The following is a 25,108-nucleotide window of genomic DNA, read 5'->3' as shown; positions in this document are numbered from 1 at the left end:
TACTTACATCTGGGTCTACTCTGGGATTGTACATTCTTTGGGTTTTGACAAACGTATAGACATGTATCCACCATTATAGTCTCATACAGAATAGTTTCACTGCCCTAAAAATCCTCCGTGCTCTGCTTATTCATCCCTCCCTCCTCTTAGCCCCTGGAAACTACTGATCTTTCCACTGTCTCCATAGTTTTGTCTTTTCCAGAATGCCATATAATTGGAATCATACACCATGTAGCCTTTTCAGAATGGTTTCTTTCACTTAGTAATATGCATCTAAGGTTCCTCCATGTCTTTTCGTGGCCTGATTACTCATTTCTTTTTAGTGCTGAATGATATTCCATGGCATGGATGTACCAGTTTATTTCCCCATTCACCCACTGAAGGACATCTTGGTTGCTTCCAAGTTTTGGCAATTGTGAATTAAGCTGCTATAAACATCCATGTGCAGGTTTTTGTGTGGATCTCCTCCTATTTTTACTTTTAACCAGCTTGTCACCATTTAAATATCAAGAGACTCCACAAAAACAAACACGTTTCTGGGAAGTCCTGAAAATTTAGAGGTCCTGGTAAACACCAGGCCTACATTCTTACAAGACAACAGAGCTGAACCTATCTCATTAGTGAGCACATGCTCTCTAGTTCACCATAGCCCCCACCTGGCCTACTGCAATGTATGTTACCTGTTTGGCCCCATAGGCTTTTAGGCTTGCCACACCTGAACTATACTTCTATTTTTCTGTCCTGCAGATGAGCACTTTGTCAGTGGATAACGTCTCTATCTAGGTCTCAGCACTCCTGGTATATTCTGCTCCTCTTTGGACATATCAACAGAAAGAAACCTAGAGGTTTACTTGATCAAGAACCTCAATGAGTGATGATAACATTTCCTGGTAAGCTTTTAGACTGTCTAGGTTAAGGGTCAGAAAATGTTTTCTGTCAAGGGCCAGATAGGTAGTAATGATTTAGACATTGCAGGCCAGATGGTCTCTCCTGCACCTATTCAGCTCTGCTATTGTAGTGTGAAAACAGCCAAAGACAATCTGTAAACAAATGGGTATGGCTGTGTTCCAATAAAACTTTACTTACAAAAGTACATGGTGACCAAGATTTGCCCCATGGGACATAGTTTGCTGACCTCTGATTTAAATGCCACCTCTGATAACTTCTTCCTCAAGGAACACTTTTCCCTGTGCTCCTTTTCTGGTGGAAATGCTGATTAGACAATAATCTCAAATAATATATAAGTTGTTATTAGCAGAATTTCTATCTCTACAATGAAGTACAGAGGGTTGCTGTGGGGAGAGTCCCCTGGTAGAAGGAGGTCATTGACTAAAGGTTTCCTTTACAGAAGGCTGGCCATTTTCTACCAGGTAAGAGCCAAGGCATCCTGTTTCTTAGGTCAAAGACTCATACCAGAAAACAAAATCTTTGTTATCTCATCTTTTAAAAAAAAAAAATTTATTTACATTATTTAACTCTCTCCCATGGGTAATCAAAAGTGGTGTATAGTTGGGAAAGTATCATTGTAAGAATGCTGTAGGAATTAAGAAAGGCCATCCCTAGGCATGCGGAGCCTGATACAAATTAGAGCAAAGGAACTTCTCTACCCTTCCCTATCAGTTTTTTTTTTTTTAATTAATTAATTAATTTATTTTTTGGGTGTGTTGGCTCTTCATTTCTGTGCGAGGGCTTTCTCCAGTTGTGGCGAGTGGGGGCCACTCTTCATCGCGGTGCGCGGGCCTCTCACTGTCGCGGCCTCTCTTGTTGTGGAGCACAGACTCCAGACGCGCAGGCTCAGTAGCTGTGGCTCATGGGCCTAGCTGCTCCGCGGCATGTGGGATATTCCCAGACCAGGGCTCGAACCCGTGTCCCCTGCATTGGCAGGCAGATTCTCAACCACTGCGCCACCAGGGAAGCCTCCCTATCAGTTTTATACAGGCAAAATCTGTTTAAGGTGAATACCAAGGGCAGGCTTGATAAATGGTGCTGATATTACAAATATTAGAAAGTGCCAGGATTTGGAAGAATTGTTGGAGGGGAGGAAGAAACCAAAACATGGAGTTTTGCCCTCAAGAAACTGATAATACTGGAGGGAAAATAAGACATGGATACACAACTATAACACCAGGTGGAATATCATGTGCATCAGAGGCCTAATTAGGAAGGGATTTCATGCTTAGGGTGTGAAAGCTTTTGCAGGCTTGCTGCAGCTGTATTTTAAAGGCTTCAGTAGCTGCCTGTCTTCTTCCTGCCCAGAGAATTACCTGATTGGCTACATCCCTCAGTGATTGTTATGGTTCCAGATTTATTCTAATAGTGATTTCCTGGCAAATCTGTTGGCTGGCCTTCTAAGTTCTACATGAGAAGTGGAATAAAATCCTTTGTTTTTGCCTTCTTTGGTATTCTCTTGTCAAAAATAAATGGAAAAACAGCAACACTGTTGAGGATTAGAAGAAGTCGACTCTAGCTCCATTAACTTCGCATGGAGGTTGTAGTGATACATTACAAAGTAAAAGTAGTGAAAAAAGCCTAATAGGAAGACAATATTTTCATCTGTGTCATGGAAGTCAGAAGCCCCTTCACATTAGCTGTGTGATCTGGGGCAAGCCACTTTAACCATCTATAGGCTTCAGTTTCCGTATCTGGAAAGACCCAGCCAGTTTGCTGCGAAGGTAAAATAAAATAATACGCATGAAAGGACATTGAAAACTTTAAAGGATTAAGTAATATGACTTGGTGTCATCATCATCGTCATCATCATCATGGCTGTACTCCTGCTACTATGGCTGCTTCTCTTGGGGTAGGGGCAGGGCTACTGCTGCTTGGAGTCAATCTTATAAACTACTTTCCTGCCCATCTAGTTCTCCCAGACGCTGCTAATTCTTCCTGTTGCCGCCTATCTTCAACAGAAAAGCAACTGATCGTGGAAGCAAGCAGGTGGGTGAATTATTTTAAAAATGAGACTGTATTACTATTATTATTTTAATAAAAACATAACAGCTCCATTAATGGTTTGGTGTAAATAATGCTGTTAATATAACCATGTATCTTGGGAATTCCCTGGTGGTACAGTGGTTAGGACTCCACACGCTTTCACTGCCGAGGGTGTGGGTTCGATCCCTGGTTGGGGAACTAAGGATCCCACAAGCTGCCTGGTGCGGCCAAAAAAAAAAAAAAAAATATATATATATATATATATATGTATATATATATATGCATACACACACATATATATGTATATATATACATAACCATGTATCTTATTCCTTTCATAAGAACAATATAGCCAACTGGGAGCATATCTATGCCCAGGGTTACAATATTTATTGTATTGAAACGGGGACAAAAAGCAATGGAGATCTGAGTCCTATTTAAAAAGTCCTTTACTAAGTGAGAGAGTAGCACTGACATATATACACTACCACATGTAAAATAGATAGCTAGTGGGAAGCTGCTGCATAGCACAGCGAGATCAGCTTGATGCTCTGTGACCACCTAGCGGGGTGGGATAGGGAGGGTGGGGCTCCCTGTGATCCTCGGACTGTGGCCTTGGCCCGTGACTCAGTTGAGTACTGACTACACAACTCTTAACTACTTGAAGGGTTTCATTACACGTGTCACTGTACGCATCTCGATGGATTCTTGCTGAATAGCCCTCATCACAATGTCCTGACAAATATTTCCCCTTAGCTCGGTATCAGATGTTGTGCCTGTGCCAGTGCTCCTCCATCAGAGCTCGAGTCTGAGCTTGTTGCAGGGCAGTAGTAAGTTAAGGTTGCTAAGAAAATTTTCTACCTGTTTTTCTTTTGCTCCATCTGTTCATTTTTATCTTGAGTAATTTCATGATTTTGGTTTTCTACTTGGAATTTGTTATCTTTAAGAAACCTGCTATAAGGCAGTTTGGCTAATTTGCTAAATAAAAATATACTTCATAATTGAATGAAATATTATGATTAATGGATAACAATAACTCATTATAAAAGATATTTTTCTTTTTAAGAAGCCTAAGAATACAATGCAATTTGTTTAAGCTTAAATAAATCCATGTCTAAAGGTCCCAGGGTATCTAAGCAAAGTAACCTTGTATAGGTCTTAGCTGAAGCCATGTTTCCATGTCCTTTCTGTACAGACACCCAGGCTAAATTCCACTGTGGGGCTAAACAACAGACGACTAAATCAGTCACAGTAGATATAAAGAACTTTCAAAATTGTACAGGTGCTCAAATAACCATCATACACAGACCAGAATAAAACAAATAGCACCTCTGTTTAATCAGCCTCCTTACTCGAACATTTCCCAAAATGCAAAATAGAAATATTTGAATTGTGAAACTGAACTTGGGAAATGAATCACGAAACCATAGGAGTGGATGTGAGAGGAATAGAAGGCATGCGGGCTCAGTAGTTGTGGTTCGTGGGCTTTACGGTGTGTGGGCTCAGCAGTTGTGGTGCACGGGCTTTGTTGCTCCACGGCATGTGGGATCTTCCCGGACCAGGGACGGAACCTGTGTACCCTGCATTGGCAGGTGGATTCTTAACCACTGCACCACCAGGGAAGTCCCCCAGATTCCTTTCTGATCCAAGATACAGCATTAGAAGAAAATAGCTTAGAGATGAGTAAATCATCAGTTATTAGACCAAGTTTCCAAGAGCTGTGTTGCTGGAGTGAAACCTGCTAAAAACAGGATGATTTATGCTGTTGTTTAGAAGCTGGACCACAGAAACCCACTGGAGTAGGCTAATTCCCCTCACTTCTTACACTCCAGTTATAAACTCATTAAATTCAGGGAATGCAGCATTAAGTTATTTGAGGACTGCTACTTCCCAGAGGATTCAGTGAGGTAGAAACTAATATGAAGGACATGGAAGATTACTCTCTCCTATTTAAATCTTTAAAAACAACGAACGTGGGCTTCCCTGGTGGCGCAGTGGTTAAGGATCTGCCTGCCAATGCAGGGGATATGGGTTCGATCCCTAGTCTGGGAATGTCCCACACGCCGTGGAGCAACTAAGCCCGTGACCACAACTGCTGAGCCTGTGCTCTAGAGCCCGCGAGCCACAACTACTGAAGCCCGCGTGCCTAGAGCCTGTGCACTGCAACAAGTGAAGCCACCGCAATGAGAAGCCTGTGCACCGCAACGAAGAGTAGCCCCCGCTCGCTGCAACTAGAGAAAGCCTGCGTGCAGTGACGAAGACCCAATACAGCCAAAAATAAATAAAAATAAAAATAAATAAATTAAAAAAAACACAAACCTCTCAAAGACTCATACAGATACTTAAACATGCATGTACATGTACTTGTTTATAGCAGCACTGTTCACAACAGCCAAAAGGTGGGAACCGCCCATCAGCACATAAATGGATAAACAAATTGTGGTATATACAATGGAATATTATTCAGCCACAAAAGGAATAAAGTACTAATACATGCTATAAGGTAGATGAACCTTGAAAACATTATGCTAAGTGAAAGAAGCCAGACACAAAATGTCACATATCATATAATTCCATTTATAGGAAATATCCAGAATAGATAAATCCATAGAGACAGAAGGCAGATTGGTGGTTGCCAGGGGCTGAGGGGAGGGGGGGGAATGGGGAGAAACTGCTTAATGGGCAAGGAGTTTTTACTTTGGAATGATGGAAATGTTCTGGAACTAGATAGAAATGGTGGTCGTACAACATTGTGAATGTACTAAATGCCACTGAATTGTTCACTTTAAAATAGTTTAAAAAAATGAGCTCATGTCTTAAACCGGGTTCTCGCCTCTAGAACCCTCTCCACCATACTTTACACCTACCTTGCACACCATAGATGTCTTTGCTCCAAGCCTAGCAGCTTGGACACACTGGTTGGCACCTTTCCCTCCAAAGCCAATAAAAAACTTATGACCATGGATGGTTTCACCAGTTTTTGGCAGACGAGAAGTAAGGCTATCATAATTTTAAAAGAGAAGGAGAAAAAAAAAAAGCACATTGGTAACTGCAATCAATTTAAGCTCTTCAGAAGACAGGGAAGTTTATCTGATGGAGCTCTAGTCTTAGCAGCCAGAACTGCAGGCAGAAGCAGGAAAGATTACCTTTTCCTTGAAGATAACATTCAGTAGTTTGCATCACTGTCAAGAACGCATCTGCTTGACAAAACTCTTCCCTCCCCACTGCCCCACAGCCATACTGCTGTAGCTCTACTTCAGATGACAGCGCTTAGAGTCTGTACTGCATCAGGGTTGTTCACGGGTGCCTCTGTTTTCCATCTTGGGGAACTCTTGGAGGGAAGTAACTTCATATTCCCCCTTCCCAATGCCCAGCACAGAACTTTATTCACAGTGGGACTTAATAAATGGGACCAAGTTATTGTGCATTTCTGTACAGGTTTATCTGGTCATTTACAAGAAGCAGGAAGTATGCCAGGATTCTGGTAGTCCTGTTCAGGACCTAAGGAGAAGAGGGAAGTTGCAATTCCGGGCACTAAAGAATCTTATTTGTTTCCTTCCGGGTGGGGTGGGAGTGGGGTATTTAGATGGCAGGATTAGGTTTCAGTCCTAGTCTCCTCCCCCTTCCCTATTAAGATGTTATTTAATCCCGAATTCTAAGTCACCTTGGGGATTCATTTTTTCCCTGGGTATCTCCCGTGTATACCTGAGGGATACATTAATAAATTTGTTTGTTTTTCTCTTATTCATCTGTTTTTCATTACAGGGGTCTCAGCCAAGAACTTAGAAAGGTAGAGGGAAGATTATTTTTCCACCCCTACATCTCTTTTATATATATATAAATAAAAGCATTCTAAAGATCTAAGTTTAGTTTAAAATTTTTACTATGGAAAATTCCAAACAAATAAAACTAGAGGAAATGCTATATTGACTTCCCCTATCCCCATGTACCCATCACCCAGGTTCAACTATTGTCAACTCATAGCCAATCCTGTTTCAGTCTATACCTTCACTGACTTCTCCAAATGCTAAGGATTTTTATTGACATTACTGTCTAATGAAGATAATAGTAAACGAGGCAAAAAGCATCAAAGACTTGCTCCAGGATATGATTTTCATAACACTGAAGGTGGAAGATGCGAGGAAACAAAATCTTTGAAGAACAGATAACTTTAAATGGAAAAGGAGTTCTGGGTATAGGGGCAAGTGGAGAAGACTGGCTCAAGTGGCATGAGGACTGGTTGAATGGCCACAAAGAGGGCCAAGGGCCAGATGGAGCCAATGGAGAGATGGCAGGTGCTCCAAAGGTTAATTAGCTTTAGACAGGAAAGAAAGGCCAAGAGAGAAGTTCACAATAACTCAACTGAGAACCTACTCTGTTTTAGCAGATCAGAAATTTACATTCATTTCCCACCTAGGCTGTGATCTAACTGAAAACAGCCTGTCTGCAATGGAATGACATACGACTGATGCCAAAAACACATGATCATGTCAATAAAAACGAAGTTTGACCTATGAACCTCCTTTATGTATTTCTAAAAGTCTCAATAAATTGGGCCAAAACTACTCCATTCCCTAGCAGTGCCCTGTCAAATATGGTTATTTGAGATTCAAAAGAGACTCATCAATAATTTGAAAACATCCCACTCTACTCCGCCCCTTTTCAATTCTATTTTTATCTTGGATTCTAAATGCATTTATAGTACTGATGAAAAAAATATACATCTACAAGGTTCACTTCTGAAAAAGGTACTCAATCAAGAGAAAAATGGTTTTAATGTAATGTTATTATCCTGTCATTTAATTTAGCAATGACAAGTGATGATGAGATTTTGATTTGCATCAGAAATCTTAAACATTTTAGGATTCTGTTATGAACAGGCAATGATGAGTAATCTGTGTGATTGAGTAACTATATGAATTCTTGGCTTATTGATGCTGCTGCAAACAACATTCATAGCAACCTTAAAAAGAAAAAAATATCCAATGTGGCTAAAAACAGGCCAAAATAATTAGTAAGACTGTCACTAAAGAAACTTATGACTTCCACTATATTTATACTTAGATCTGGGTCATAACTCACTGGTTTGAATTGAGTGTATTTTTTATTATCATCTGTGGGAAACCATAAAAAATATATCACCAGATTATTACCGGGATGTACGTGTATGTGGGGGAGGAGTGAAATCAGGGGTGCTGCGTGTATGTGTTTGATGTGGGAGCAGATGGCTGGGATTTAAACTCATTTCTAAACAACTTATATTAACACAAGCACTGTACTAATTTAGCCATCACTGAAATTCCTCACTCCTTGGAATGCTACTATTTTCTTTTCCTTCTACATCTTCGTCCTATTCTTATTTCCTTCCTCCCTGAGTTGTCGCCTTGCCCTGCGTGAGGATAGGGACCAATGTCTGCACCATCTTATCCCCATTTGCTGACTGAATGAACCTTTGTAAGAGTCTCCTGTTACCTCTGAAGGGTAGCAGAATATGCTACTCCAAAATATGACTGGAGAAGGACGTGCTACTGCAAAATATGCTGCTTTGGTATATTGTTTATCTTGACTGTAGGCACGTGAAAAACAGCAAATGCAGGGAGAGGCTTTCTCCGAACTCCCCTTATCTGCCTACGGACAGATCCTCCCAAAGGAACTCAACTGCCATAAATCCCCTTCCTGGGAGTTTCATCAACCAGAGAGGATTGACTCTTGTCACAGGAGAGACTAGAAGTCAATACCATGCCTAGACAGACATTGTCACAGACTGTCACAACTCCCATCTATTCTTCTAAGGGGCCATTCATCTGTCCTAAAAATCATTCACTCTCCCCTAAGAGACCTACCACTCCCCTCCCCCTTCCCTATTAAGATGTTATTTAATCCCAAATTCTAAGTCACCTTGGGGATTCATTTTTTCCCTGGGTATCTCCCGTGTATACCTGAGGGATACATTAATAAATTTGTTTGTTTTTCTCTTATTCATCTGTTTTTCATTACAGGGGTCTCAGCCAAGAACTTAGAAAGGTAGAGGGAAGATTATTTTTCCACCCCTACATCTCTTTTCCATGTCTCCCTGTATGGTATCCGTTCTTTCCTCTGAATTGAAGATGTGGAGGTGTTGACGAATGAGGGAGAAGAGGCTGGGATGACTGTTCAATTGTCTGGCAATAAAAATTCCATGTTTTACAAGACCTTGCCCACTGCATTCCCAATATTGGCAGCATTCCTTTCTATAAGCAAGAACTGTAACTAGAACTCATACTATCATTCCTTCATTCACACATTAATTCAACAAACGTTAAATCAGTGTTTTCCAATGAACCTCCTAAGGGCAAAGTAAGCTTGCTGACAATGAGATAAAACCTAACCATGATGCTAATAACACATGAGTGAAAAAAACATGTCACAGAATAAGGAGATTAGTATGACCTGATTCATGTTTCTTAAAAGGAAAAAGATACATGTTCTCATATGATATGTAAATGCACAGGAAATGAAATGTTAATGACAGATACCCATGAGAAGGATGGGAGTGGGGGGCAAAAGTGCACGGAAGTACAGTAAGTCCCCTACTTACGAACGAGTTCCGTTCCGAGAACGCATTCGTAAGTCCAATTTGTTCGTAAGTCCAACAAAGTTAGCTTAGGTACCCAACTAACACAATTGGCTATATAGTACTGTACTGTAATAATAGGTTTACAATACTTTTCATACAAATAATACATAAAAAACAAGCAAACACAAAAAATAAAACATTTTAATCTTACAGTACAGTACCTTGAAAAGTATGGTAGTACAGTACAACAGATGGCATACAGGGGCTGGCACTGTGTGAACAGGCAAGAAGAGTTAACTGACTGGAGGAGGGAGAGGAGGTAGGAGATGGTAGGATCGTCAGCAATAGGAGACAGAGGGTAAGCTGCAATTTCACTCATGCCTGATGTTGATGGAACGCACGTTCGCATCTTGGAAAGTTCACAACTTGAAGGTTCGTATGTAGGGGACCTACTATATTCAACAAGAATATCTTTGTGTTTTATGGGAAGCCACTTGTGACTACTTCAGATTCATCTGGCCTCACCGCATCTTTTTCTAGCCGTCAGTTGCCTCCGGCTGGCTTCTTGCAGGTGCAGCCTAACAGAGCCTTGCCCAGGGCCATCCTCTCCTCACTCCAGGATTTCTGTTTCTGTTCTGGGCCGTTCTGCAGGACAGAGCAACCTGTTAAACACATCAAGTATCTTGGTATAAGCTCTTCTGCTTCCCGGCTTCACTTTCCCTGGCCCTCACTCTTGCTCCCTGGATTACAGTCCAGCACAGAGGATGTGCACTCAAGCCTTTGTCTTATTGCCCTGCTTTCTGTTGAATGATAGTTTATTGCTGATTATTTTTTTAAAAGTGAATGAATTAAACAGTGGAAAGTGAATTGGAGAGCAACTAGAACATGAGTTACAAACGGGCAGAAGCATTTCTGAATTATAGATCCTAATTTACTTTGAATTAGGCTTTTCTATCTTTTTTTCTTTATTAAAATCATGAAATTAAGGTCAGGTTGAGGAAAGGACCTGCACAAAGCACCATCCGCTGTATGAAAGCATCACCATAATTCTTCCCAATTCAAACATGAGCTCTTAGTAGGGTGTCAAAGACAGACCAATTAAGTGCTCAAAGGAAAAAAAAAAAAAAAGGGAAGCAGTACTGGTAGAAATATACTGTTGCTACCATTTAAAATTTTTAAATAGTGTAAATTTCTGAATGAAGGAGAAAACCAGTCATAAGAAATATATTTGAATTTAAAACAAATTCGTAACTTTAAAATGTCATGATATTTTATTTATTAAAAAATTTTTTTTTTTTAAATGTCGTGATATTTTAAAGTTGGACAGAAGGAAGCACCGATAAATGTTCAGGTGGCCCCCCAGTCTTCTGGGCCATGAGAGGTCATGCAGTTAGAGTTTGGTTGTATGAGGAAGGAGGCCTGAGCCACTTACAGATTGCATTACCTTTGACAGCTTTTCCCTCTTTGAACCAGCTTCTTCTCTTGCAAAACAGGTTTAATAATACTTGTCAACTCCTTAAATGCCTCGGTTTTGTACTCTGAGTTATTTCACTGACAGGTGTTACCAGAACAACTTATCAATTGCTTTTAACTTCTTGACAATGATGTGCCTGTTACAGATTCTCAGAGATGATTCATATCAAAGGAAGGAATGACCTGGTGAAACGGATAAGAAGCGATTTGACCAAAGAGGTTACACTGATACTGGCTCCAGCCAAAAGTCAAGGAATATGCTGCTTTTTGGCTTTTGAATTCCATCCTTTCTTCTTCTGGCTGTAAGCTTCTGACACTGTACACCCCTGTAACAGGGGATTGTACCATTAGTTATCACCCAGTTAACATTCATTATGCTCATTTATTATTCCTACTGCCTGTATATTTCAACCATATCTATTCTTCCCAGCATTTGTGTATGTCACATTTACAAGCATGGGGTAATTCCCAAACCAAGCTAGTGATACCTATTTCTACCTCTGTAAAAAGAATTTAGCCTTGCAGCTAAAACTTCATTTTGTGGTGCCTAACCCTAAATTTGCATACATACACGTATAATTTATTTAAGGAAATGAAACATGAATTATGCTTTAGATGGTTCTTAACTGATTTTGATTTCTAACTTATATCTTTTCCTAGCTAACAAGCCTGTGGCTAAAAAGTCATTTTGTCTGAAGATGCAGCTACTCTTGTATTTATAGAATAGATAAACAATACTCTAGTCAGAAGTGGCCAGCCTTTCAGAGTGTCATATACTTGACCCTTATTTATTTAAATTTTGCTTATGTGTGAGAAAGTGTGCTAGGCATTGGGAGAGCCAGTAAAGCCAAGCATGTTATGGTCTTCTCCCACGTTATAGTCTTACATGGCTTTTCATTCAGACCTCTGTTGAAATGTTACCTCCTTGGAGAGGCCTTCCCAGACCACCTTACAGGTGAGATACCCCCTTCCTAACTGAATTTTTGTAAAGCATTCATTCATTCTGACAAATAACACTAGGTTTTTGGATCAGATCCAGCCTTTTAATTACTCTTAATTGTGTTAGTTCTCCATGTCCCAATCCCCTGTGGGGTGACATGATGAGAGAAACCTTTAAATCATGAATTTTGGGAGTTGATGTAGGACAGCTGACACAGCTGCTGTTCCTCCTCCCCTCTAGGGTGGGATGGGGCAGAGAGAGAGAGGGAGGGAGGGAGGGGGGAGAAGAATATGACCTACTGACTTTTGCTCTGTAATGTAAACAAATCCTCTTAGGGGAAAGGAGGGAGAGGTCTTTAGGTTTACAATCCCTAGAATGTAAATAAATGTATCCAAGGAAAAAGTCTCTAAATCTCTCCAGAGGTCTCTGACTTGTACAGTTTGTCTGCCGTTCAAACATTCTTTAATCCAAGTGCCAACAGTCTTTCTCAGAAAGTCATGATCATGCACAAACGTGGAAACGTTCATGGAGCATCGCATCCCAACAATTTTCTTCATAGCAATATCATTGCCCAACGTTACAACACTCACTTATTTCTTTCCTCTTGCCCTAGCTTCTTTTGGATTAATTGTATTCCATTTCTTCTTCACTACTGATGTGTTATTAACTCCACCTCTTTTTTTCTATTTTTTAAAAGCGATTGATCTAGGGTTTACAATAAGCACTTTAGTTTAGTATTTCCAAATATTACTAAACCACTTTACTTATAAATGTAATCTACTTTACGGTAGTATTCTCCCATTACCCCTTCCTAACCTTTGTGTTATTATTGGCATACATTTTACTTCTACATAATATAAACCGTACAACACTGTGTTATTATTTTTATTTAAATTGTCAATTGCCTTTTAAAGAAATTAAGAAATGAAGAAAAGAACGCTTTGCATTTATCCATAGATTTACCATTTCTGGGACTTTTCATGCCTTTGAGTGGATCTGAGTTTCCATCTAGTACTATTTTGGTTTCACCTAAAGAACTTCCTTCAATATTTATTGTAGTGCAAGCTTCTAGTAATAAATTCTCTTGGCTATTGTTTTCCTGTCTTTATTTCCCCATCATATTTGAAGGATATAGAATTTTATGTTGACAGTTTATTTTTCCAGTACTTTAAAGATTTCATTTTTTTCTGGCTTGCATTGTTTCTAATAAGAAGTCTGCAGTCAATCTTCGTTCCCCTTATGTAATGTGTATTTTTCCCTCTGGTTGCTTTTAAGAGTTTCTGTTTATAATTGGTTTGCAGGAATTTGATTACGGTGTGCTTTGCTATGGTTTACATTATGTTTATCCTACTTGGGGTTCACTGAAATTCTTAGATCTATGTGTTTATATTTTTCATAACATTTGAAAAAAATTCAGCTATTGTTTCTTCAAATAGTTTTTGTGCCTCTCCCACTCTTTGTTTCTTCTTAGATTCCATTTACACACGATAGACTGCTTGTCTCATATCACAGAGGCTCTCTGCATTTTGCTCAGTCATTTTTTCCCTCTACGCTTCAATTTAGATAATCTCTATTCACTGTCTTCAAGTACAGTGATCCTTTCTTCTCTAATGTCTACTCTGCTGATAAGCCTATCAAATGAATTTTTCATTTCAAATACTGCACCTTTCATTTCTTACATCTCTATTTGGTTCTTTTATACGTCTTCCACTTTTCTCATTATGTTCAAGTTCTTCTTTAAATCACTGAGCATATTTACAAGGGCTCTTCTAAAATCCCTTTCTGTGAATTCCATCATCCCTGTCACTTCTGTGTTGGTTTTGACTTTTGTTTTCTTGGTTATGGATAACATTTTCTTGATTCTTTGCATGTCTAATGACTTTTGATTGAATGCGGAACATTGCAAATGTTACATCGGGTGTCTTAATTCTATTGTATTTTTCCAAAGGGTTGAACTTTTTCAGGCAGTTAATTTGTGGATCTGTTTGATCCTTTGAGGAATGTTTTTGAGAGTTGTTACAGTGAGTTTAGAGTACCTTTACTTTAGGGCAAGTTTACCCCTTCTAACTAAATTGTGATCCTTCTTGGATCTCCACTGAATGCTCCAGCGGTTCAATAATGTCTCTGGCTGGACAGAACTCAACACCTCCCATTCCTGTACAATTTCTGGGACATGTTCACCTTAGAGCTCTTGAGTAGTTGCCCAGCTTTGTGGAGTTTCTATATATATCCATTTAGCATTTAGCAACAGAGTCAAGGGGACTCCTTTGCAGATTTCTGGACTTGCCCCTGATTAGCTCCTTCTCTTCCAGTATATGTTCCCATAAATCCTAGCCACCGTGGTCTTCCTAAGTTATGAACTCAGTTTTCTCAACTCACTGATGCTGCCATGCTTCCCTTGAGTTCCTCCTCTCTGTGCGATGGTCAGTAATGTGCCTCCAGGACTTACCTTGTTTGTCTCCTTTCTCTTCTGGATAACACTCCTGTTGTCCAATATCAGAAACGGTTGCTTCATATGTTTTGTCCCATTTTCTAGTTGTTTATGGTGGGAAGGTAAGTTTTATACTAGTTATTCTAATATGGTCAGAAGTAAATATTTTTGAATGAATGTTCTACACCTTAAAAGACACTTAGTTGGGATGACAGAATCCCACATACATAATAAATCATACAGGGACTTCCTTGGTGGTGCAGTGGTTAAGACTCCGTGCTCCCAATATAGGGGGCCTGGGTTCTATCCCTGGTCAGGGAACTAGATCCCACATGCATGCCGTAACTAAGAGTTCACATGCCACAACTAAGGAGCTGGTGAGCCACAACTAAGGTGCTCACCTGCCGCAACTAAGGAGCCTGCCTGCTGCAACTAAGACCCAGCACAACCAAATAAATAAATAAATAAAAAGCGAAAAAGCATATGGCTCCACATTAAAAAAAAAAAAATCATACAATGAGGTGAGAGCAGGGCAAAAGTGCTATGTATGACTGTAGCCCAAGTAGAATGGTTATTAAACAAATGTGGTCAGAATAACAGGGACAAAACAGGCTCACATCCTTCTTCAGTCTTCCAACGTGGGATAGAGGACTGAGTACAGAAGGTACCAGAGGCATACAGGTCAAAGTATTAAAAATATATCTAAAATCTAAAACACCGTCTAATGTCAACTAATCTTTTTGAATAATTATATATATATATACCTCCTTACTCCCAGCTGAGAAAAGTCCTGGAGAAAGAATAAAAGCTTGGATAGGGAGGTGCTGAATGAGCTAATTTTGGAACTACAAGGTGCAAGAGGAGAGGGCAGGAGAAATACATATATGTATGTGTATGGGGGATTAGTGAGTGGGGATTGGACAACTATAAGATGGCATAAAGGTATGTGGGACAATCAGGATGCAGAAAAAAAGGAGCAGAAAGAATTGTTGAGACATTTATCAAAGTTCCTGATGAAAAATGTTTTAATTCATTGAAGAAGACAAGCAAAGTATGATAGTGTCAAATAACTATAAACCAATATTTTATTTTCTATTTTGCCAATTAATTATAGTAAATTTTAAATTTCAAAATGACTCCTGTCACCACACTGTAATTATCTCTAGGCTAGTTCTTCCTGCCATCTGCTGGTGTAGGTAAAAGAAATATAAATGGAATTAATTTTATTGTAAGCAAAATATGATTAGAAGGCTAAATCAGCACACAAAAATAATGTATTCTGGAATCAGTTATTAAAAATGTTAATTTACCTACTATGTTTGGTTTTTAGTGCTCATGCTTCTTTCACATTCCCATCATCATGAATAATCAAGAACTGATTATATTGTATTTGGGCTTCACAATACATTTGTAAGATGGGTCAGGATAGGCATTATCATCATTTCTGTCTTAGTAAGGAAGTGGGAACTCAAAAAAGTAATGGCTTATCAAAATGTACACAGCTGTTAGGTAGATGAGCCTAAATCTTAATTCTGGATTTAGGATTCCACTGCCATGGTCCTTAAATCATTCTATGCTACTTACAATCAACTTTCTCTCAATTTTTTTAAATGAAAACTTTAAAAATCTACTCTCTTAGCAATATTGTATTATTAACTATAGTCACACTGTTGTACATTACATCCCTGTGACCTATTTATTTTATAACTGGGAGTTTGTTCCTTTTGAGCCCCTACCCGTTTCACTCACCCCCACCCCCACCTCTGGCAACCACCCATCTGTTCTTTGTATCTATGAGCTTAGTTTTTAAATTAAATATATATATTTTAAGATCCCACATATAAGTGATCTCAAATGGTATTTTTCTGACTTACTCCACTTAGCATAATGTCCTCCAGGTCTATCTATATTGTTGCAAATTTTTCTTTATTTCTTATGGCTGAATAATATCCCATTGTGTATATACATACACCACATTCTCCTTATCTATTCATGCATCAGTGGACCCTTAGATTGTTAGTTCTATTTTTAACTTTTTGAGGAACCTCCATTCTATTTTTCATAGTGGCTGTACCAATTTACATTCCCACCAACAGTACACAATGGTTCTCTTTTCTCCAACACTTATTTCTTGTCTTTTTGATAATAGCCACTCTAAACAGGTGTGAGATGATAATACATTGTGGTTTTGATTTGCATTTCCCTGATGATTAGTGATGTTGAGCATCTCTTCATGTACCTCTTGGGCATCTATATGTCTTCTTAGGAAAAATGTCTATTCAGAACTTCTGCCCATTTTTTAATTGGATTATTTTTTTGCTCTTGAGTTGCAGGAGTTCTTTATATATTTTAGATATTTTTTCTCAATTTTGACTATAATATTGGACATTCAGTAGATATAACAGAAATATTTGTTTTTATTTTTATGAGCATAAAAAATAGCAAATTCTGTATTGAAAAAGACTTATAGTTCATTGCATCTCTCTACTTCTTTTGATTGTGACATTAAGTGATGTTACAGGGGAGAGTGGTGGCCTTCACTACACTGTCATAATAGTTAAGTATTCATTCTTAAAATCTTATTTGTATTTCAAATCTCTTTGCATAACCTATTCCCTATGATTGGAAATTTCTTTCCCCTTCTTCTTTTGGAGCTAATCTATATGTGTCATGCGTCAACTCAGATATTACTTCCTCTAGGACTCCGAATGTAACCATGTGGGTTAGCTGCCCTGCCTCTACTCCCTAGCAATCTATGCATGTTTGTCTCATAGCCTGTATCACGTTTGCTTCTGTATCACTATGGCCTAAGACTGTGCCTATACGCATCAAGTGTCCAATAAACAGTTGTTAAAATATACATACATTAATAGTGCCAGATACCATTTTTTGAGTGCTTATCATAAGACAAATATTGCACTAAGCACCTATGACCACTAAATCACTTAATCCTTACAATAACCCCAAGACAAGGTTATTATTTTCATCTCCATTTCACAGATAAGAAGAATGAGAATTAGATTAAAAAACTTACCCAAGCTCACCCAGTAAAAGATGGCAGAGCCAGGATTCAAACAAAGGCTGGTCTGACTACAAAACCCATTATAAGATATTATGTACAAATGTACTTAATGTCCCTTGGAATTATTTATATTTCATGTTTTTATAATTTCTCATGTAATTTCTGGTAGCTGTACTTTTGAAGAATATTGGAGTTTTGCAAGCTGAACCAAGATGGTAAAGTGGAAAGACCAAATAGTGTTCCTTTCCTTAGAGTTCAGGAGGAATTAAGTTGATGGATCAAAGAAGACATAATAATGGTATTTAGAAAGTAATGAAAACTAAATTATAACAAAAACAACAACAACAACAAAAAGTACAAGTATACCTCAGAGATATTGCTGGTTCAGTTCCAGACAAGCACAATAAAGCGAATATCGCAATAAAGTGAGTCAAATGAATTTTTTGGTTTCCCAGTGCATATAAGTTATGTTTATACTATACTGTAGTCTATGAATGTGCAATAGCATTACATCAAAAAAAACAATGTACCTACCTTATTTAAAAAATACTTTATTGCTAAAAAATGCTAACCATCATCTGAGCCTTCAGCAAGTCATAATCATTTAGCTGGTGGAGTGTCCTGTCTTGATGTTGACGGCTGCTGAGTGATCAGGGTGAGGTGTCTGTGGCAATTTCTTAAAATAGGACAGTGAAGTTTGCCACATCAATTGACTCTTCCTTTCATGAACGATTTCTCTATGTAGTGTGCGATGCTGTTTGATAGCATTTTACCCACAGCAGAACTTCTTTCAAAATTTGAGTCAATCCTTTCAAACCCTGCTGCTGCTTTATCAACTAAGTTTATGTAATGCTCTAAATCCTTTGTTATCATTTCAACAATCTTCGAAGCATCTTCACCAGGAGTAGATTCCATCTCAAGAAACCACTTTCTTTGCTCATCCCTAAGAAGCAGCTCCTCATCTGTTCAAGTTTTGTCATGAGATTGCAGCACTTCAGTCACATCTTCAGGCTCCATTTCTAGCTCTCTTGCTATTTCTACCACATCTGCAGGTACTTCCTCCACCAAAGTCGTGAACCCCTCAGAGTCATCCATGAGGGTTGGAATCAACTTCTTCCAAGCTCCTGTTAATGTTAATATTTTGACCTCTTCCCATGAATCACAAATGTTCTTAATAGCATCTAGAATGGTGAATCCTTTCCAGAAGGTTTTCAATTAACTCTGCCCAAATCCATCAGAGGAATCACTCTGTGGCACGTTTAGCCTTATGGAATGTACTTCTAAAATAATAAGATGTGAAAGTTGAAATTACTCCTTGATTCATGGGCCACAGAATGGATGTTGTGTTAGCAGGCATGTAAACAACATTAATCTCATTGTACATCTCCACTAGAGCTCTTGGGTGACCAGGTACATTGTCAATGAACAGTAATATTTTGAAAGGATTTTTTTTTTTTTTCTGAGCAGTAGGTCTCAACAATGAGCTTAAAATATTCAGTAAACCATGTTGTAAACAGAAGTGCTGTCATCCAGGTTTTGTTGTTCCATTTACAGAGCACAGGCAGAACAGATTTAGCCTAATTCTTAAGGGCCCTAAGATTTTCAGAATGGTAAATGAGCACTGGCTTCAACTTTAAGTTGCCAGCTGCATTAGCCCCTAACAAGAGAGTCAGCCCGTCCTTTGAAGCTTTGAAGCCAGGCATTGACTTCTCCTCTCGAGCTATGCAAGTCCTAGATAGTATCTTCTAATCTGAAGCTGTTTTGTCTGCATTTGATAACCTTTTGTTTAGTGGAGCCACCTTCATTGATGATTTTAGCTAGACCCTTTGGATAACTTGCTGCAGCTTCTACATAAGCACTTGCTGCTTCACCTTGCACTCTGATGTTATGGAGATGGCTTCTTTCCTTAAACCTCATGAACCAACCTCTGCTAGCTTCAAACATTCCTTCTGCAGCTCCCTCACCTCTCTCAGCCTTCACAGAATTGAAAAGAGTTAGGGCCTTGCTCTGGATTAGGCTTTGGTTTAAGGGAATATCGTAACTGGTTTGATCTTCCATCCAGACCACTGAAACTTTCTCCATATCAGCAATAAGACTGTTTTCTTTCTTACCATTCATATGTTCACTGGAGTGAACTTTTAATTTCCTTTAAGACCTTTTCCTTTGCATTCACAGCTTGGGTAATTGACGCAAGAGGACCAGCTTTCCACCTGTCTCTGCTTTCGACATGCCTTCCTCACTAAGCTTAATCATTTCTAGCTTTTGATTTAAACTGAGAGATGTGTGACTCTTTCATTCACTTGAACGGTTGGAGGCCACTGTAGGGTTATTAATTGGCCTAATATCAATATTGTTGTGTCTCAGGAAATAGGGAGGCCCGAGGAGAGGGAGAGAGATGGGGGGAATGGCCAGTCAGTGGAGCAATCAGAACACACAAAACATTAAGCTTGAAGTCTTATATGCGTGCCATTCATGGTGCCCCAAAACAATTACAATAGTAACATCAAAGATCACTGATCACAGATCACCATAACAAATACAATAATAATGAAAAAGTTTGAAATATTGCAAGAATTACCAAAATGTGACACAGAGACATGAAGTGAGCAAATGCTGTTGAAAAAATGGCGCCGATAGACTTTCTCAATGCAGGGTTGACACAAACCTTCCATTTGTGAAAAACTATCTGTGAAGCGCAATAAAGTGAGGTACACCTGTACCAAAGAACTGCTTATAATTTTTATCAAGACAGCCTAAAGGACTTGGGAGTTGAGTTTCTTTAAGATTTTTGGCAGAGTACAGTTGACTCTCGAACAACTGGCTTGAACTGTGTGTATAGCCAGATTTTTTTCACTAAATACATACTACAGTGCTACAAGACCCATGGTGGGTTGAATCCACGGATGTGGAACCGTGGATATGAAGGGCAACTGTAAAGTTCTTCGTGAATTTTTGACTGTGTGGGGGTTGGCACCCCCCAACCCCTGCGTTATTCAAGGGTCAACTATACTTGTTTGAAAACAGGTAACTGAAAATTTAGATTTGTTATTTCTCACTTGGAAATGAAGACTTCTAATTTAGAAAAAAAAAAAATCAATATTATTGCTACCACAGTCTATGGATTGTAACATTTTAAATCAGTGGTAAAAGTCCAGATGTAAAATATAATACGTAAAAGGCACTTAAAAAGTGTTGCACAAGTTAGTTTCTGCAATATTATGGAAGAACTGCATTAGAAAACATTTTTGACCAAAGAGGAAAAGCCAGTATCTAATACGTGATATATCTGGGAAACAAACTAAGAACAAAACAAAACACCTCCAAACAAAATAACCCAAACTCCAAACAAAACCCCCAAGTTTCGTTTAGAAAACAAGTCGACCATATACATACAAAGATAATTTATATCTGCCTTGTGCAGATATACAAGAAATGCACCAAGTCAAGCTAGTATTATAAAAATTGTGAAGAAAGTAAAGAAAGATAGATGGAGATTATTTAAAATGTTCATATGAAAATTTTAAGACCACAATCAGTTGTCATAAGAACTTTACACAATTCCAAGAAATCTTCCTTTATGATTTTTGTTGTATGTTCCTTAAAGATCATATAACAAAAGGGTAACGCATCACTATGTGGATACTACTAACAAGTGATTAAACTTATATCCAATGAGGCAAATTTTGACTTAGTATAGCTATGGAAGAAATATATTGGAATCATCTCAGACCCGTTTCGGGATACCCAGTCCACTGTCAGCACACATTTATTGTGTTACTATATTCCAGGCTTTGTTTTGAGGTTCTGAGGACCTCCAGACCCTGTCCTCACTGAGCTTACAGTCAAGTGTTAACACTGTATGCTCACTGTCAAAATGGAGGAAGATCCAGCCACTTAACTAGGAGATAACTATCCTGAGCAGAACTCACGTAATTCAAGAACTGATATCCACTGGACAGTGTCACGTGATACAATGTGTCAGGAGTTAACACTATGTATTATCACAGCTGACAGACTGTATAACCAGGTATGGTGCCACTTAAAAATTGATGTGCTCATCTGTGCCAAGTATGCCTTCCCAGGGTCAGGAATAACCCTATCCCCATTCTCTCAAAGGGTAATTTCTCCAAATTACTACAGTATTTTGCCACATTCACACTACTTCATAGCTCCTGCTTTTACTGATAAATGCTTGTTCCCCACCCTGGTGGCACATTAAAATCTATGGGAGGAATTTATTCCAAAAAATATTGATGCCTGGGCCCTATCCCTGGAAGTCTGGTTTAATTGATTCTAATTGGCAGCCAGTGTTGAGACCTTTTTCTTTCTCATTTCCACAACATTTTGTGCTAGCTGGAGTCAATTTTATGGCTCCACTTTCATTTTTACACTATTAGTTCCTTTGCTGCAGAAAGAACTCTCTTTCATGCTAGAATCCTCACAGTTTTTTTTCCCTCTGAACACTCTCATTTAAAATCTTAAGGGGTGGCCAACAGAAAAATGGACAAAGGACACATGCACGGGCAATTCTCAAAAGAAGAAATACAAACCAACAAACATCTGAGAAAAAACTCAATCTCACTAGTAGTAAAACAGGAGATAATATTTATCACCTTTCAAACCGGCAGTGTGTTGGTTAGTTTTCTAGGAAATAGGCGTTTCTCACATTGCTAGTGGGAGTGTAGTTTAGAACACTTTTTTATGAAGGCAAATTGGCAATATATTACAAAAATTTTTAAAAATGTTATTTCCCTTGATCTAGAAATTCTACCTCTATGAATTTCCTGAAGGAAAAAGACACAAGTCCAAAAGGTAAGTGTTCAAAGAAGTTCATCATAGCAAATGGAATCAACTTACAGGTATAAATTTAGGACACTGAATTACTTATCTCCAAGTAATACAGTGGTGACAACAATGCTGTGGCTGAGTGTGGTGGTAGGGGAGGAGGTGTGAGGTTACTGAGCTCCTCTTCTGCCCAGTCATCCCCCCGCCCCCGACAAACATACACCTAGAACACGTATGCATGCACATGGGGACGCATAATTGCATAAGAGGACATAAAAGGGGGATTGCTAGCAGGAGCCAAAAATAAGAGACACAAAAAAATCTCACACGATAAACTGGAATAGGAAAAGGAGGGTAAGATGAAGAGTAGGTAGTTTAAAAAGAAATGCAAGATAGGGAAAGGAAGAGTGGTACAACTGCTATGGAAAATAATATGGTGGTTCCTCAAAAAATTAGACAGAATTACCATATGATCCAGCAATTCCACTTCTGGGTATATATGCAAAAGAACTGAAAACAAGGACTTGAACAGATATTTGTACACCCATGTTTTATAGCAGTATTATTTACAATAGAGCAAAGGTGGAAGCAACCCAGTGTCCATCGATGGGTGAATGGATAAACAAAATGTGGTACCGACACACACTGGAATGTTATTCAGCCTTAAAAAGGAAGGAAATTCTGACACATGCTACAACATAGATAAACCTTGAAGTATTATGCTAAGTGAAATAGGTCAGTCACAAAAGGACAAATACTGTATGATTCCACTTACATGAGGTAGCTAGAGAAGTCAAATTCATAGAGAAAAAGTAGAATGGTGGTTGCCATGGGCAAGGGGGAGGGGGGACAGGGAGTTATTGTTTAAATGGGTACAGAGTTTCAGTTTGGGAAGATGAAAAATTTTAAATTATGGTCCTTTTGAGTTCACGGTTCTCAACCCTGATGCATATTAAATTTAGAAAGTGATCCAAAAAAACCCCAAAGGGGACTCTGTCCAGCTGGAAGAAACTGACCAGGTAGGGCGGGGGGTCCCTATTTTTATTTTTTATTTATTTTTTAAAATTAATTTTTATTGGAGTATAGTTGCTTTACAATGTTGTGTTAGCTTCTACTGCACAGCAAAATGAATCAGCCATACATATACATATATCCCCTCCCTTTTGGATTTCTCTCCCATTTAGGACACCACAGTGCATTAAGTAGAGTTCCCTGCACTATACAGTATGCTCCCTGCACGGGGTCCCTACTTTTAAATGTTCCCTGCTGCAGCCCTTTCCCTTCTTGGCAAAGACAAGCTGTAGGCAAGAGGAGATAAAAGATTTTGATTTTTCTGTATCTTAAAAAAAAAAAAAAGTTCTGTAAATGGATGGTGATGATGGTTGTATAATACTGATGGTTGTATAATACTTGATACCACTGAACTGTACACTAAAAAATGGTTAAAATAATAAAATTTATGTTTAGTGTATTTTACCATAGTAAAAAATATGAAAAAAAACCCTCTAAAGGACAATATTAAGTCCTCTGATACAGATAACTACATAATTTGCTTTTTCTCCCCCCAAGGAAAATGCTCCCTAGTAGCACTTTTGAATACCTTCTTGTCTCTTGCAAATATATGTCAAACTTCTGAAAGGCTACTCTAACCTTCACAACAGTGTGTTAGTATTTGAGAGTCAAGAGATACAATTTTAATCCTGGCTCCAACCTTAACGGTATTTGCTGGGGGAAAATCACTTAATTCTTCCCAGCCTTGTTTCCAATAATTAAAATGAACAGTGTGGAACACAAAAATGAACTCAAGGTTCTTTCCTACTCTAAAAGTCTCTAGTTTCACAGTATTTCTTTAAGTTCCCCAAACACACCTTTGCTACATTATAAATATCTTTGTTACATGGGTGGTGGAGTTTGTGTAGTTTCTGTTTTTAGGAGTACTGGTATACCTAATATCTTCTTAGTTTCATTATCTCCAATAAATAGTTGTGAATTTCCTGAGCTAAATTTGTCATTAATTTCTCCATTACAATTATAAAAGCAAATCAATATTTTTTCTTAAATCTCAAAACCAATTTTCGACTTTTCCTCCCAAGAGGGGATTTGACTGCCTTTTAATTATTTGATAATACATATTTTGATTTTTAAGGAATATAATCTTTTTCCCCTGCTAAAAAGCATGAAGCATAGAATGCTTTTGTTCCACAAAATGAGATTCTTTCCAAGAACTCCAGTTTCCAGGTCTTATCAATTTGGGAAAGCTAACTGTCAGTAACAGGGTTTGCTCATAAAGGACCAGAGAGCAGATGCTTGACTCATGCCCATTTTTCTTTTATTTATTTTTTTAAAATTTTTATTTATTTATTTATTTATGGCTGTGTTGGGTCTTCGTTTCTGTGCGAGGGCTTTCTCTAGTTGCGGCAAGTGGGGGCCACTCTTCATCGCAGTGCTCGAGCCTCTCACTGTCGCGGCCCCTCTTGTTGCGGAGCACAGGCTCCAGACGCGCAGGCTCAGTAATTGTGGCTCACGGGCCTAGTTGCTCCGCGGCATGTGGGATCTTCCCAGACCAGGGCTCGAACCCATGTCCCCTGCATTGGCAGGCAGATTCTCAACCACTGCGCCACCAGGGAAGCCCATGCCCATTTTTCTTAACAGATGTTTTCAACTCTTTTACTCCCTAAGTATTTCTTTAACCTTTAACCTCTTCTTTATCCCCATTACTACTGTCCTAGTTCAGGTCTTCATCAACTCTTGTGAAGACCATTGCTTTACCTTTCAAAATGGGTCTCTCGGTCTTCAAGGAGAATGTCTTTGATGCCTTCAAAACATTGCCTTCTTTTACATCTGCCTTGGGCACTGACAGAGCTATGTGAAATACAAATCTGACCATGCCATTCCTATACTTTGAACACTTCACTGGCTCCCAGGGTCTACAAAATAAAGCCCAAGCACCTTAGCATGGCTGATGAG

General features: G+C 38.7%; 1 protein-coding gene across 6 annotated transcripts in view; it reads right to left on the bottom strand.

The window, feature by feature from the left end:
- Positions 1-25,108, bottom strand: part of RBKS (ribokinase) — an 85,616-nt gene that overhangs the window by 53,518 nt on the left and 6,990 nt on the right. For 3 of the 6 annotated variants that reach the window (XM_059943686.1, XM_059943687.1, XM_059943682.1), the window contains exon 2: positions 5,802-5,934. In XM_059943686.1, coding sequence (XP_059799669.1) covers positions 5,802-5,934 — 133 coding nt within the window. Of the gene's footprint in view, positions 1-5,801; positions 5,935-10,015; positions 10,153-10,934; positions 11,147-25,108 lie in introns of all 6 variants that reach the window. The other 3 variants (XM_059943683.1, XM_059943684.1, XM_059943685.1) reach the window with 3 other exon arrangements.

Source organism: Balaenoptera ricei, chromosome 13 (genome assembly GCF_028023285.1).
Source record: "Balaenoptera ricei isolate mBalRic1 chromosome 13, mBalRic1.hap2, whole genome shotgun sequence".
Lineage (NCBI taxonomy): Eukaryota > Metazoa > Chordata > Mammalia > Artiodactyla > Balaenopteridae > Balaenoptera > Balaenoptera ricei.
Note: the sequence above shows the minus strand (reverse complement) of the source record. Positions and strands in the feature narration are given on the sequence as shown.